We start from the raw sequence: 16,803 nt of genomic DNA, 5'->3' as shown, positions 1-16,803 counted from the left end.
CATTTGACAGACGAACGGGCGTTCGAGTTCTGAAGACAAGGAGGCAAGATGTAAAATTGTTATTTCAAACAATGCCCTAACAGACTTGTGCACTGTAGTAAAGACAAGTGATTTTTTTTTTTATTTTACCCCAAAAACTGCAAAACTTGCGATTTGCATAAAAAATGACATGGCCGACTTGGCAAAAACATAAAGAAACCCTTTTTTGCAAAAATAGCACTTGTCACCTTTATGCCACTGTAACGTAATATACGATTCGATTACATTTTGCTGACGGGATATAAACGAGTTGTAAACAGGTAGTAAACTAGTCGAGTTAAAACGAAACAAGAAGTTAAATTAGATTTATTATTTAGTGTAATCGTTAAGACATAAGGTCTGTATTCGTCTTAGCATTAATTAATCATTTTACTACTTTAGTTACACCTGCAAAAATTACATAATTTGATTATGAATTAATATTACATAATCCAAGGGTGGATGACCTATCCACCCATTCAAATCCGGGTCCCACCCCAATCAAATCCGGCGAGCATACCTTAAAATTGATTCTTCAGTCACTTAAAACCGGTAATACTTATTATTTCTGAAGAGGTGGCAGATTTAAAATATTGTCAACTTTGTTTGGAAAATTCATCATTTTTAAAAGTGACACTGCCCGAATATTCATGCTCAAACTATGTCAAAAATACATCAGATAGGACCATTTGTGTATACTTGACAAATAATTTCCGAGGGACATGTCCTCGGAATCACCCAAAACACTCTTAACCCCCATCCCCACCGTGCCCGAACCAAAAGTCCTGGATCCGCCCTTGCATAAGTTATGAAATAAAAAAAATATAATCTTAATTGTTGTAACCATTGAGTTATGATCTGGGACAGTGAATAGAAAAATAGGGAAAAATACCATTTGCATATGTAAATTAAATGGTTATTGGTTACGTACGTTCAGGGTTTGTATATAGTACACTTTTGTGCCTATATTCGGTGATATTTAATCAGACTGACTTTTTCAACATTATCGGATAAATCCCGTTTTCCGGTATTAGTCATTAATGAATACCTTGTTATGTTTTTATAGCGGGGATGGGGGAGGGGGTCGGCAATAACGCTATATAGCGGTAGTGTTAAGTATCATCCTATTTTCAAGGTTTAAACAAAGTAATGGCATAAAAGATTATTGCAGATTATCGTAAACCACTGTTGTAATGAAGATGCAGAAAAAAATCCCCAAAGTTTTGTTTTTTTTTTGAAATCTTATCTTTTATTCTACACTGCCGCTTCCGTAAATGGCTCGAAAGCGGTGGTGTGAAATATTCGCATTTGCAAGATATTAAAGCCTACTAAACAAATTATTTGTACAAAGATTTTATTGTCAATGTCAAATAGAATTTCAATGTGAGACAGTAAGAAAATAATCGCTAATATTGTACACTGCCGCTATATCAGTTAATCTCGCCAGACCCCTTCCCTCCACAACGCCCCCTCCACGCCCCCCGTCCTTTTTACGGAAAAGCCGGATGTCAAAATGGAGAATAAATTTTATTATCAGGAAGGTTAATGTGCTACATTTTGTAGAACTGTTTATTCCTTTACACACTGAAAATTTAACAAGCTTTCTAAAATAATTTAAATCTCATAATGATTATGATTTGATAAAATTGGTACTAGAATCTAGAAAGCTATTACTTATATCGCTAACATACGTAGTGTTAAATACTATATTACTACGAACGACCGGTATGGACTTCACAGTACACATTTTACATTTCACATTTTATACTTTAATTCATATTTTAACCTCACTTCGTATTTCTTAAAACACTGTAATGACCTCATTCCTTTGTACTCGCAGTACTGTAATTTTAATATTGGACTGCTTTCAATGGGACTCAGTAATGCATTTTCCACGTGGAGTCCAATATTTTTTAATGTTGGACAGTTTATTTGATATTGGACTGCACGAGGAAAACATTTAGTATACACATTCAATTTACTCATGTAGTCCAATATTTAGCAATAGTTGGATTCCATATCAATACATTACTGTAACCCACTGAAAGCAGTTCAATATTATAACACAGTACTGATAATAAACAAAGAAAATTAATATCAAAACAAAGTTTTATGTATAGATGCCTTATCAATATGGAAGTAATCACAAAAGGTTTAAAATAACATTAAACATTTTTTTGCATGCGTCGACGTGGTCTTACTCCCTAAACGACACTTCCCTGAAAAATATTGTTTTGATTTCAAGTTTTAAGTATTATGCAAGACTTTGATCCGTGTCTGCAATCAGATTTATAAGACTAATGATGATAATTCTGAGAGGCTGTACTGTAGTAAATTCCTGGATGTCGTGACGAGGGAGGGCCTACTAGTCATACAGTCCCAAGTCCTCTATATTGAACGAAGCGGTTATCTACTGCTTGCATTAACTTTGAAAGTAAAATATTAACTACAGTACTATCGTTAATTGAAAACAAATCAACCATAATAATTCGGTAGTGATTGTTTTACGGTTAACTACATTTTAACAGTACATGTGTTTCAGTCACAAAAATAATGATTATAATTTATGAAAGTTGAGTGAATAATTGCATCATCATACATAGTTCATTTTTTTGTTATGTCACAATCCACATTTCCGAATTTATCCGTACATGGTAGAAAAAAACTAAATTACAGCTTACACGGATTTGAATGTTCATGTAAACGCCAGCAAATTATAATTTTGTTGTGAGTGTTGAGAGGAATATTTAGCATTGGCCATAAGAATGATCTACCGTTATGTTCAGATTTCATGTTTTTCAGTGTACCTTCAAGCAACATACTGTGAAAAGATTAAACACACTGTGGTTTTTCTATGGAATGTCAGGCTATTTTTTCTAAATACATCATTCAAAACGATAAATGCTTAATAATTTCCGTGACTATTCTAGATCCTCCTAACACATCTTATCCAATACCTTAAATTTTCCGTCGAAAACCTTGGCGATATCCGTATTGAAAATAAAACAAACAAGGTGTTTCTTTCAAAATATAAACGTTTATAGCACCCTACGTATAACAAATTGGTTTCATTTCTTGTGTCAGAAGCCAGTGTGAAGCATTTGCTCACATTTGTTCAGACTGCCTATTTGAAAAGAAAGAAAAAACACTAAAATCTGAATATATCTTTTTTATGTTATGATCCTTATACTATTTTGAAAATGTAAAAACGTTCAAAATAAAGAAAAGTTAGTATGAAGAATGTCAGCTACATCTGCTTAATTCATTGTCAGTTTACACAAAAACCGATAGTTCGTTTTTAGTCAAGCTTAACATTAGTTTTCATTTCATTTTTTATTTGCAACTTAGCAAATAACAACTAGTGGGAATTATAGATTTAAGGTTGTATTAGTATTACAAAATTATATTTAAGCAATAGGTCACAGGTTAAATAGGCTGCTTCCTTTTAATATATTAATTCTGTTTTCAAGTCAGCAATCGTACATATTCATCTTCATTCACGTTTTACATATATATCTTCATTTACATCTCATTCATGTACAATATCAGGTATAAAATTACATTTCAATACATAAATAAAATTAGTATATGACCGTTCAAATTTGAACTATAACAGAGACTATCGCAAAATATTACAATATCAATTTACACATAACACATAGTTATAAATAAGTTAAGTTAATAATTAAACACTACGTTTAATAAAAATCGAGAAGATGGCATTAATGTTGGATTTTTAGTGGCCGAAAAACTACCGTAAGGAAAACAAAATGATCTTAAAAAACTGAAAAGCAAAACACCACTAACGTGTATCTGGTAAAAAATGGATTTAATAAATCAATTATTATAACAGATCAGATCTGTTATAAACTGATTAATACCAACCTCTCGTTAAAAATATAATATCACAGGTGAACTGATTGACAGGAATAGATAAATAATTTTAGCTAATTTAGAATAACATCCATAGTTATTTACAGATAATATCTTGAAGTCTGCAAAACTTTAACGCTTTGTCGATGGTGTTGTTACTATCAGTAGGTATTTGTCTCTTTTTTTTTTAGATATTCAAAGTTTTGGTTGAAGTTTTACAAACGGTTTTTCTTTCTGTACAAATGAGCAAAGAATCATCCTGTTGAGGATCGTAAGTTATACATCAGTAAATATCAACTGTTTCTCTATAAATATAATTTGCAAAATATATTGAGAGGAGCTAGGAGAAAGTGTTTGGTTTAGAGCCAGATACCTCATTGATTAAGGTCCTTGAGATCAAATAATGAGAATTTGCTTCAGGATAAAGTTTTATTGCATCTGGTACTGTAACGAGATCCTTTAGAAACATAAAATGTAACCAAACAAAAAGCGAGTTTGGCACCCCTCTCCTTTTTACCATGAGTAAGGTAAGGTGCCCACCAAACACCGGTTTGTGCTCCTAACTGTTATTTTGCCACTGGTCGTCTCTTGACGGTGCCCTACTGTGTTCCTTTATTTTTTTCGTTTTGTCATCCTTGTTTAGTTGGTTTCCTCTGTTTGTGTACGCATGCGTAACATGACACGTAAAATGATACACCACACAATCACATTATACCGACACCGGTCTGAGTAGTCCTAATACTATCCTCTTAATGCTGAGCGCCAGGCGAGGAAGCTACTAGTACCATTTTTTACGTCTTTGGTATGACGGACCAGGGATCGAACCCACGGTCCCTTTCACTTGAACAACATTGGTAAACATTGTGCAATTACAACTGATAAAGATTAAGCATGTACATCATAATTATGTTACTATTTATCAAACTGATAAAATTAAAACCTGTTTTATTCCTGCATGCCACAACCTCCAACGGCCCATCTATATGATATACATATGTAGTGCACTCGACTTTGCGGTAAATCAGATACCGAGCCTCACTGTCAGCATGAATCGCAATACTAAACTGAGCCCATGCAAAGAGTAAATACCTCGCCGCTTCGCGGCTCGGTTTTCACGCATTGCACGGGCTCAGGATAGTATAGCGATGCACACCTCCACCTCGGTCTGTATCTACTACGTACATATACAAAGGTCGTTGGACGGATAAAAACGGGTTGTAAACGGGTTGTAAACTAGTTGGATTAAACTGTGTACTATTAACGAAAACGAAACTAGAACTTAAACTTTAATTCATTATAAGTGTAACTGTAAAGACATCAGGTAAGTTTTTGTTTCGGCATTTATTAATCATTTTAGTAATTTAGTGACACCTGTAAAATATTTATTTCAACTGTAAATTAATATTACATCCAACCATCAAATCAGGACAGCATACATTTTTGATAGAACAGACAGTCATGTTAGCCAAGTTTCGGCTCCCACACATTAACATGTAGATCTACAGTACTGTAATATTTATTGTCACCGACGTGGTGGTGAAAACGTGAAGACCGGGCAGAGAGTCAAATTAAAATAGTTGTCAACTTTGTCTTATTGCTTTTTTGTTGAAAATTTATATATTTTAAACTATCTGTTGTATACTAGCCAAATAGTTTCCGGGTGGGGCGGGCATGCCCAGGTATCCACCTATCCCCCTAGAAACCCGCTCCCCGCTCACACCCCGAAATTCTAGATCCGCCCCCTGTATTAGTTTAGAAAGGTCTTAGGTATTTTTAATTGTTTTAACCATTGATTATATTCCCACGGCCTGTAAACACTGGCTCGCCCTCTTTGAGGAGATGAATTGAAAAAAGAGCCAATGATACTTCCGAGGAGACGCTAATGACCGGAACTTTATGCAGAATGTAAACAAAGAAGAAGGGTGAGATGATTGTTTCCTTTCTCAGATAAATTTAAGGCCCTATTTAAAAAAATAGCCAATGTAGTTCCACTCAGAAATGATTATACTTTTTATATATGCAGGCCATTTTGCCAGGTAAATGCATTCCTTGACGTGAGAACTTATAAAAGTTGGAAAATGGGGCAAGTTCGAACCAAAAGTGGAGATTTACCCATATATTTCGCCCTAATTTACACAAACAAGAGTAAACATACATTGTACCAATTATTCCCATAATGGTATGTTAAATCTGAATTATTTATGTGTTTTAACGGCGGGTTTTATCCCTCTATGTTCAATTTTGGCTAAGAGGAGGAGCCAAAGCCTTGGAGGAGGCGCAAATGTCGGAGCCACTGACCAGTTCTTTTCCTGGTTGATTAACACTCGTATAAAGCGTTTTCGTTCTTGCAATGAAATATCTATTTCGTTTTAATGTTTGTAATTTGATGCTTGATATTGTATTATACTACCCAAATGCACATACTCTACCTAAAATAAGAAGAGTTGTCCATAAAACAGCGCACTCGACTTTTCTCAGTGCTTGACTCTGAATTAGAGCTTTGCCAGTAAAAACTTTATAAAACTTAAAATATTCTAAGTTAAAAATGGGCATAACTCTGTCAAAATTCAAATCGGAGTTATAGGGATTGTTTCTCCTGGTGTAGACTTTGATAGTGAATAACTGTTTTAAGTTTCAAGTCAATAGTTCCATTCACTACTAAATTCGACCAACAAAGATGAGTTTATAAATGTGTGTAAATGTATCAAAGAGGCAATAAAAAAAACAAATTTGGTTATTATTAATACATTATAAAGAACCCATGTCATTGTATTCTCACTTCCTTTGTTAATTGCATTATATTTGATTATATATTATATGTCTAGGTATTGTTTTCTCTTTTCTAGTTAACAACATGTTTGTTACTTTCTTTAAAATTGTATGAACGTGAATGTATATTGTAATATTGGTGTTTAGACGATGTACGATGTACAAGTCTCAAAAAATTCTGTTCTGTTCTGTTTGATAGTAACAATGATATGTGATGCTATCAAAAGGGTTAACCAAAAGGGTTAACCAAAAATTCTCTGTTAAAACGGGGCAAAACTCCATCAAAATTCATATCAGTTATAGGGATTGTTTCTCCTGGTGTAGACTTTGATAGTAAATAACTATTTTAAATTTAAAGTCAATAGCTTTGATAGTAACAGAGATATTTGACTTTATAAAAAAAGACCAACGGCGGCGGTGCAAGTGCAATAGCTCTACATTTTCTTCGAAAAATCGAGCTTAAAATGTATGTGTATGTATTAATGCAACGGCTACATAGTTTAATGTTAAATGGTCAATTTTATTTTAAATGTTTGAAAGGAATCGCAAAGAAAGGATGCCCAATTCTATATGATATTATTACTCCTGTTCGTTCCAGATGAGTCTGTTTAAAAGAAACAACATACATGTTTCCTTACAAACGTTATTTAAGTAAAATTAAAAAATTGTATTTATAATTCTGTAACTGTAAGCTTAGTAACGGTCAGTACACATTCTGACTACGTAGCATTAATTAAAAACAAAGTCTGACATCAAATATTGCCTCAACAGATGGCACCCTATTTACAAACTACCAGTACTAAATAATAACTTAATATGACTTTGACTGCAGAACGACTGACAAACGGACAAGGATAAGACAAAACCTACATGCGGTTCGACCGGGGAATAAACATCTAACGTTTTCAGTTTCATTGTTATCGTTAGAACATCTGGGAGAGTATTTTGAGTGTTAGCATTTTCTCATATATGTAATCGAATTAAGCAATTTACAAGTAAACAAATATATTTATTTAGCATTTGTAAGTACCCAGTGAAGCATATATTGCAATTGCATTTCAAGACTACCACAAAGTTAACACTAACTATTAAAAAATCCAAAATGCGTTGGACACGAAAACCGTTGTGCATTAGGAAATATCCCTTACATAGAAAATATCATAATTATACAACTTATAACGCCATGATAGCCCATCATTAGACAAGTGCAAAAGAAAAGAGAAGTGTAAATATTTCGTAATACATTCTAAATGAATAGAATGTTGTTACAATATCATCCATCAGATGTTTGTCACAATCCAAGGGAATCATGATATAGCTCTGGTATGTGAGAATTGATGATACATTAAAAATCTCAATTTCAAAGTGCTTTGGCTCCCACTCCGGTTCTTAGCGCCTCCTCTGCGGCGATGGCTCCTCCACATGGTGTTAAATGCACATGTACGGGATAAACACGCTAGTAAACCACATAAGTCATGCAGCAGTAAGATATGCTTTTCAGCAAGATTGATGCAGGGACTATAAAATCTTAAATTTGTGTAAATTAGGGCGAAATATATGGGAAAATGTCTACTTTTTGTTTGGACTTGCTCTATTTTCCGACTTTCCAAAGTTCTCACGTCAAGGAATGCATTTACCTTGCAAAATGGCCTGCATATATAAAAAGTATAATCATTTCTGAATGGAACTACATTCGCTATTTTTTGAAATAGGGCCTTAAATTTATCTGAGAAAGGAAACAATCAACTCACCCTTCTTCTTTGTTTAGATTCTGCATAAAGTTCCGGTCATTAGCGCCTCCTCGGAAGTATCATTGGCTCTTTTTTCAACTCATCTCCTCAAAGAGGATGAGCCAGTGTTTACAGGCCGTGATTCCGCGACAGTGAAACGGAAAAGGGAGAAAATACTATCATAACTTTGCATGTGTTTCGTTTACTTGTTGTAAATAGTTCACTACTGTGCATATATTTGGTGACATTTAAATCAGATTTATCTTCTTATAGATTTATCTAAACTTTGTTAAACTGTTTATTACTTTACACACGGAGAATTTAACAAGCTTTTACGATTTTTAAATCGCATAAAGATTATGGTGTGGTAAAATGGGTACTAGTTATCTGTTTATTATGACCTTCTGATACTCGGTGGTAAATATTGTATTACTACGAAGGACAGACAGGGACTTCAGATTTCAAACATCTTCACACTTCACATTTTATACTTCACTATTTAACATAGTTTTGACAATATAATGTTATTTGACTTCCAATAAGTGAAGATAACTTGAATCATTCTGGAGAAAGCTATCCCATACTAACTAATAGACGTGTTTAGACCTATAATGCCAGGATGGATGAATGTTCATTCTCAACACACTATTTCCCACAAAACTTCGCCTTTAACTTTTCTTATAGAACATTAATTCTATTTCTGTTAATTCTAATGCCGAAACGAACACGACATGCCTTTAACAAATTTAATAACAGCAGCGATCATGCTAAATATGTTTCTGATTATATTTTCAGGATATAACAAAATGGCTGAAGGAGGTGGCTTCACATCAGTCAGAGACGGTTCAGATGCTGATTTCGAAATTGTGTGTGCGCCATGCGGGGAAGATAACATCAGAGAAGAAGCTGTCAAATTTTGCGTAGAATGCAATCAATATCTTTGTACAGCGTGTGCTAGATATCATAGAAGGATAGCAGCTTTGAAATCTCACAAGCTTTTGGATACAGATGATGCCAAAATCGCATCAGTATCTGCCATAGTAACGAAATGTCGGTACCATCCGGATCGAGACATTGAGATGTTCTGCGGAACACACGACATGGTCTGTTGTCTAAAGTGTATAGCCACGGAGCATAGGTTTGTTTTACTGTATTTTTACTATTGAAGCAGTTCTTTTCATGACGCAACAAATAATTTAACGTTATGTGCTAACCTGTACGAAAAAGTACTCCCATACTTCAGGCGGAAACCGCCCAGAAAAATAAGGCGATTTCCATCTAATGTTGCTATTAAGCGTAATATCAGCCTTAGGGAGACCTTAGGGGAGAATAGGACTCCAAATTTTCAAGAATTGCCTGTTAGTCAAACGGAACCGCCAAACCTTTGATTGCGTAAAAATGTTAAAGCAAGAATATTTTTGTCTTATGATATTTTTTGCTTAGGCGGAAAAATACCCAGAAAAGCTTGACCGGAATAAAATCCGCCTTATGTAAAGCGTAAAAAACACGTTTCGTATTTATCTTGAGCACGAAACTAATTTCACATTTCACTAGATTCATTAGCTTTGTCAAATACAATTTATTGATTATAAGAAAACATCAATTTTACAAATATATTAGCTGTGGCTCAATGGCAAAAGAACTGAAGAAAATTGGTGCACATCTTGAAAACAATACTGGCTGTCATGAACATTTTTGGAAAAATTTAAGAAAAGTGACCTTCACTAAAATAGAATGGACATTTTATCATTTTAGTTTTGCGCCAATTCCACAATATTGTGATAATGTAATTATAGAAATAATTATGTTACTAAAATAATAACAACTAAATACACACTTAGTCTTGAAATTCTATTTGAAGTGTTTGTTACCTTGTACATGCTATGGAAATGTATTATACTTCGGAAATGTTAGTAATTAACAAATATTGATTTGGTTAAACCAGAAGAGATGTTTGTTCGCCTATAGTTCGCCTATAAATGTCCATTTTTAGCAGAAATACGCCCTTAATACGCCTAGTGTTAGGGCGGATTCCACCTTATTTTTCCATACGGGAAACATCCTTAATAACTAATTATCTGCACTTATAGTCTTAGAAGCAAATACACTTATTGATTTAACTCTGCTCTGGCATTCGATTTTTCACATATCTGTCAAAATTGTGATTTATGGCAGTATTGCGAACATTGTTTTAAAGAATTGTACTTCACCCCAGTCTCGATCACATTATCCTCTTAAATGGACACGCCTCCAAATAAGCATCAGTTTTCCAAAAAATTATTTAAACAGAAAAGCATACCGGGTAAAAGTCTGAGAGGGACTTCTCACTTCTAACTTGTTTGATATCACTTGATTTTAATAGAAAATTCAGAAGAATTCGTGTATATATTTAGAGTAAGTATTGATAAAGATTAGATTTCACGATATTTAGTTCTAATGCAATACAATGTTGACGATACATCTTTACTAGACTCAGGGCAGTACTTTCATTTCAATATGTACAGTAAGTTGTCTGTGTGTTGTATAGTCGAGAGTGAGATTTAAATATATTTCATGCTGTCTCCAAGGTGGGAAAGTCGGTTAAGTTCTGTTATATGGTACCCTATTCCAATTGTATGTGTGATGCAGCCACGGCACATCACTACCTTATACATGCATTATTAACGCAGCCGTATGGTTAAGGTCGCAGAATTTGAATCATTTTGCCCCTCACCACTGTGTGTTCGAAACCTCCCTTGTCAGAGCTGTAGAATTCTTTCCTTTAGGGACATCATCCAGCTTGCTTACGGAAGGTAGGTGGTTCTTCCCTGGTGCCCATCCGTGACTGAAATAATGCCCAGAAGTCTTGGGGCACCAGGGGTGTTCCTCCACACTGAAAAGGTGGAAAGTCGCAATATGACAAATAATTGTGCAGGTGTGACGTTATACCCACAAGACATGTTAGCCGGTTGAAATATCTGAAGGTTGTATTATGTATTAAAAAAAGCAACAGTTTAATGTGAATTCTTGGTGAAAAATCTGACAAATTATTAATCCTTTGTGTACTATTTTATTAATATTTATAATATACTTAACTATAAAAAGAAACAAAGGGCTATTTGGCCTCGGGGAACCGAAACATCTCCGCGGTCTACAGCTATATAGATATATCGTATGAGCATTGTGATAGAGTTCTTAACTTCGCTTGCATGAATGACGGCACAATATGATGACAATATGAAATATGAAAATGAAGCGTGGCTATATAATAAAAAGGTCATTAAGGACTACCATAATGGCACACTGCATTAGTTTGATAATGACCGGAAGTTTGTTTGCATATATATATATATATATATATATATATAGTCGTTTCCGGTAACGCGTACCAGAAGACTGTTAGTAATGTTAATTGGGGATAGTGCAAGATACAAGACCCTCCAGTACAAGAAACTTTCCTAGTTCTTTAGCGTGCCATGTGTAAAGCATACATACACGGGACTCTTAAGTACAATGTTAGTAATTTTAGTTGGAGGAGCGGGGGTTTGAACTCGTGACCCCTGGTTCCGTAGTCAGACATTGATACCACCGGACCACTGCGTCCGCTCTGATGACCGGAAGGTACAAAGCATTAGATAAACCTCTTACTAAAGCTGATCACTACTAAATCGAATGTAAGCCTCCGAAGGTCTATCACAGGTAGTCCATATGTAAATAGTGCTAATCTTTCTCCCTTTCCTCGTTCCCTTTCTCATTCGCGTATAAAAAGTGGTAGTCGCATAATTATGGAGTCAAATAGTTCTCAGTATTTTTCCAATGTGGGGCATTTTTCCTGAATTATTTTGCAATTTTGCGGAAACCACATGCCGGGTCTTTGCTTGAAATTTAGGTAGCATTATTGCGCTATAGAAGTTATACACCACCACTACAATTCGGGATTTCAATTTTTGAACTGATTTTAAACATGTTTGTTTTTAATTTATTAAAAATAAAATCTCGCATCAAACATAATGCCCATTTTTCTTTTGATTTTTATTTAGCATTGACAATGTTCTTTAAGAAACCATAAGTTACAGACAGCCGATGGAACTAAAATACTGAAGTCCAGTTATGTAATGTGTAAAAATATGCTTTCAACGCGCGAGTAAGAACAAAAAGCACAACGGATGCTGTTACTTAATTCTTGCTGTCTAAGTGAACAATATATGGCACGTACAAATATCGAAGTTAGAAGTTGAAATAAGAGAGGAATTAAGAAGTTTGAAGTAAGATATACTGTACAGATCAATCTCTTCTTTATCTTAAAGTAGTTCGCTATTGCCCTGACTTCAGTTTTACTTTGTATCATAAACAAAAATAATCTAATTGATGGAAACACTTTCTGAAATGTTAAGAAATGCAATATAAATGGAGGCGCGGACCTATCAAGCGGTTAAATGTCAAAAATCTGAAATACTGCCATTTTTGCTTTTAGTTTTACCAAGATTACTTCCCTTTAGCAAATATACATTTTTCTATTTTCAGATTAACTGAGATAAAAAAATATCATGCTTAACAGCCTTTGTTATATCAAGCATGTGAAAGCAACTAAAAAAATTTTTGAAATGCAATAGTAGAGGGCAACACTTATTTCCTATTTATATCATTATTGATTGCTGAACAGCCTTGTTATTGATTTAAAGAGCAACCAGTACCATTGCAACGGCTATATGTTACTATATTTCTTATGTATCTATTTTCAAGGACTTGTGAGAGTGTTAAGAACATAGAAGACGTAACGACACCTTTTGTCCAACAAAATGAAATACAAGGTTTAAAAGACGAAACTAAAGCTGTTCGCGATCAGTTAATAGCTGCAAACAAGAAGAAACAGACAAATGTCGATTCCTTTGAAGAGCAAAAAAAGGAAATACTACGCAATATTCAGGATATCGAAAGAAAAATAATAGAACATATCGGGAAATTAAAAAGAGAAGCAGTTGAGAGTTTGAACAAAAGGTATTCTGAAATAAATAGAGAAATGGAAGCAGAAATCACATTGACGGCCAATACAATAACAGAAGTCGACAAGTCAACAAGTATGTTGCAAACTGTAAGCAATATGGATGCTAGACAACAGTTTGTTCAAATGAAGCTGATACAAAGGACTGTAAAAGATGCTAAGAAATTGTTTGAAGAAAGTGAGTCACAGGGTACTAGGGTTGCTCGTTTTATTGAAAATGCAGATTTGAAAACCGTTATAATGACTGTCACTGAATTAGGACGGTTTGAGACAATGAACAAAAATCAGAAGCTGCCTACTCCAAAACAATATCAAATGAAATCAATGAAAGAGATTAAAGTCAGAATGCCAAATGATAGTTATGATTGTTATATATCTGATACATGCCAGCTTCCTGACGGTACGATCATACTCACCGACTACTTAAACAGAAAGGTGAAATGGCTTGACACAAATTATAACGTAAAGTGTCATTGTGATCTAAAGGCCAATCCTAGGGACATCTGCTGTACTACCAAGAATGAAGTTGCTGTGAAAATGAACAACCACAAAGTTCAGTTTATATCGGTTGATAGTTCGTTAGCTGTACTGAAAGATATATCGATAGAAGGTGGAAGTTACTGGGGAATGGCGTATATTGCTGGAGATTTGTGGGTATCTACCAGAAGTGGTATCAACGTGTACAGTAGATCAGGTACACTTCTGAAATCCATTAAAAATAACGTGAATGGTCAGAGAATATTTAAATCTTCTCCCCAGCATATCGCTGCCAGTAGAGAGAATGTTATTGTAGCAGATGGAAGTGATGGAGCTATGTGTTTAGGAAGAGATGGAAAAGTGAAAAGTGACCTGCGGGATGGAAGGCTGAACTTCACACAAGGTGTGTGTGTATCTAGTGATGGCACTGTGTTTCTGCCTGGATCTTACTCACACAACATTGTGATGTTTAGTGATGATGGAAATTGTAAAGGGGAGCTGCTAACGCAAGAAATGGGGATAACATATCCTGGTTCGCTCTACTACGACAACAAAAGAAATTGCCTTATTATAGCATGTCATAGAAGATGTGATAGTATTTACATACTTGAAATGTGCGATTGATTTGAAGACAGACAAATACTGTAAAACACTTGGGACAACAGGATATGTCGATGAATTGCAAACATTTTCCAAGACATTTGCAAATTCGTATTTTAATTGAATTATATGCTATATCTGTTTCCTAGTCTGATTATTTAGATAGTTCTCACAAATCGTTTTATAAATAGACTTTATGAACTGGCAAATGTATTTGACTCTTTGCATTCTCAAAGTGATTCATAATTACAATTAATAATTCAATAGTTGCTATCACATACTTGAAGAGTGAGTGTGAGAAGTAAGACCAAATATACTTATGTTTTAAATGTATGTCTTTGAAAATCTTGGACCATATCATATCTTGACCATTTTAGAAAACATTTTATAAAGCAAACGGATGTTCTTGTGTTAATGAAGCAAAAATTAGTCACGGAAATAAAAGCATATATCACATACCGGTATTGATACTTTGATCAGTTGTGTCGTATTTTGTTTGGAGATTGTTCATTACATTCACCGTAGTTTAGGTTGGAACGAATATACTAATTAATTGCATAATATTTAGGTTGAATTTGATGAATGAATTAATGTTAAAATCCGATCTTGCCGGTACGTTTCCAGATCGATGACCATTAACTATACAACCTACCAACCAAATGGAACTAAACAATACTAATGTACTTAAATTGCAAAAAAGATAAATTTACTGCTTGCTTGGAACCGGTCTTCAAGAAGAAATTGGTAGCCTCTTGTCTACAGATGAACTACTATTTTCTTCAGCTTATTTTACATTAAAAGGCTCAATGTTTTCCTTTAGAATGGCTGCTACAGTTTCCGTTTTGAACTTAAAATATTTTAATTTCTTGTTAAATCCTACTTCCGATAATTGTTTTCTCCAATATTTGTCAAAGGTTTGAATATTTATGAACATACCAGAATTTTACTGAATCTGTTGTTTTGATTACCTCTCTTTATGACTCTTTACTGCAGTATTAAGAGTAGCGCTATTTTAGCCGTGTAATTATACATAACATCTATTTGGACAGCTGTTTCATCTGTTTTAACATAATTTAAAGCTTTATAGAACTTTAATTTACAGAACACATTATGTAAGGACGAACTCTGAAGTTTCATTCGAAGCTCATTCGTTGATTTCGATAAAATCGCATTTAATCTTTAACAATTTTATATCAGAGTCTCAGTCAAAATTGCACATCTCTACGAACCTATGTGCAGATTCAGACAAGTTTCAGAGTTTTAGTGCACTATTTATGTCCATATGTAGCCTGGGAATCCAGTCTGACAATTGCTATAATTTTTCTTCCTGTAATTTGACAATTAAAACTCAGTGAGTACGATTCGAAATCTCGCTTGAGGTGTAGATGTTATATGTAAAGAAGCTATCGACCTAGCTTACGAAAGGTCGAAAGTTCTACCCAGGTGCCCACTCATAGGTGAAATAATATCTTTATCCGCCATCAAACCTACACTTGTGTCGGTGCAACGTTAAACTCGACAGAAGAAACAGCTTAGTCGTGTTTATATTTCAAGGTTGGAAAACTAGATTACCTCCTCCTGGCCAAAACTATGGCCAAAATAAAAATGCAAAGATTAGAACTTGGAAGTTTAATTATAAATCACGACTTTAACCCACAGACATAATATCTTTTTCGATGGATGACATGACTCCTATCTTACACTGGCGACATTATATTGCACTTTTTCAAGGCACAATTTGTTCATCTTGAATCTGGGAAAGGTCTGAATTATATTTTTCTCTGAAAGTAACAAAAAACTCATCAGTCAAAATGGACAAATCTAAGCCTTACCCTAATCCCTTATGTTTCGAATCGAATAAGCGCGTAAGACGAACTGGTGGTCTTCTACTTATGTGTAGTACTTCGAGCTATGGATTTCAATTCCTGACCCATTGCTATCACATCGATTTTTTCAATCCACAGGCATCTTTACAACGTTTATATTTATAACTAAAGTAATGAGATATATGCCTTAAAAACTCAGTTATTTATTTATTTCGGAAACTAGACCCTGATTTGGCAGTGTGCCGTTTTTCATACTTTTTATATCATTTCCATAATTCTTTCGTTTTTTGTACGGCTAAATTTTTTGGTTTCACATCATATCTACTTTCAAATAAATACGAGGTATGGAATCAAAACTTGATTAACAGAGGTACACGATCACCTCTCAAGATCATGCAAAGGTAACACTGTTGTTTTCATTGTATCACACCACATTTTGAGATTTCTTTTAAAAAAACAATGATAGAATTACTGTTATAGCATAAAACTGCTGTTCTTGTCACTTTTAGGGGGTGTTTTAAAAGAAGAG

At 34.3% G+C, this 16,803-nt stretch overlaps 1 protein-coding gene across 2 annotated transcripts; it reads left to right on the top strand.

Annotated features, from left to right (window-relative positions):
* The first annotated feature begins 282 nt into the window (after positions 1 to 282).
* On the top strand, positions 283 to 15,355 carry LOC128551993 (uncharacterized). Of its 2 annotated transcripts, none has more exons than XM_053532977.1 (3): positions 283 to 376; positions 9,186 to 9,528; positions 13,113 to 15,355. In XM_053532977.1, the coding sequence occupies exons 2-3, from the start codon at positions 9,197 to 9,199 to the stop codon at positions 14,470 to 14,472; spliced, it is 1,692 nt and encodes a 563-aa protein (XP_053388952.1). In that variant the 5' UTR covers positions 283 to 376; positions 9,186 to 9,196; the 3' UTR covers positions 14,473 to 15,355. The 2 variants fall into 2 exon arrangements, with proteins under 2 accessions (XP_053388952.1, XP_053388951.1); XM_053532976.1 differs by lacking the exon at positions 283 to 376 and adding an exon at positions 4,929 to 5,212.
* The last annotated feature ends 1,448 nt before the right edge of the window (positions 15,356 to 16,803 follow it).

Source organism: Mercenaria mercenaria, unplaced genomic scaffold (assembly GCF_021730395.1).
Source record: "Mercenaria mercenaria strain notata unplaced genomic scaffold, MADL_Memer_1 contig_1921, whole genome shotgun sequence".
NCBI classification, from domain to species: domain Eukaryota; kingdom Metazoa; phylum Mollusca; class Bivalvia; order Venerida; family Veneridae; genus Mercenaria; species Mercenaria mercenaria.
The sequence above is the reverse complement of the archived record's forward strand: the minus strand, read 5'-3'. Positions and strand labels throughout refer to the sequence as shown.

Coding starts and splice junctions, on each gene's coding strand:
- LOC128551993 (XM_053532977.1), top strand. CDS start 9,197: ATGGCTGAAGGAGGTGGCTTCACATCAGTCAGAGACGGTTCAGATGCT. Junction 9,529..13,112: donor TGTATAGCCACGGAGCATAG/GTTTGTTTTACT, acceptor TCTATTTTCAAG/GACTTGTGAGAGTGTTAAGA.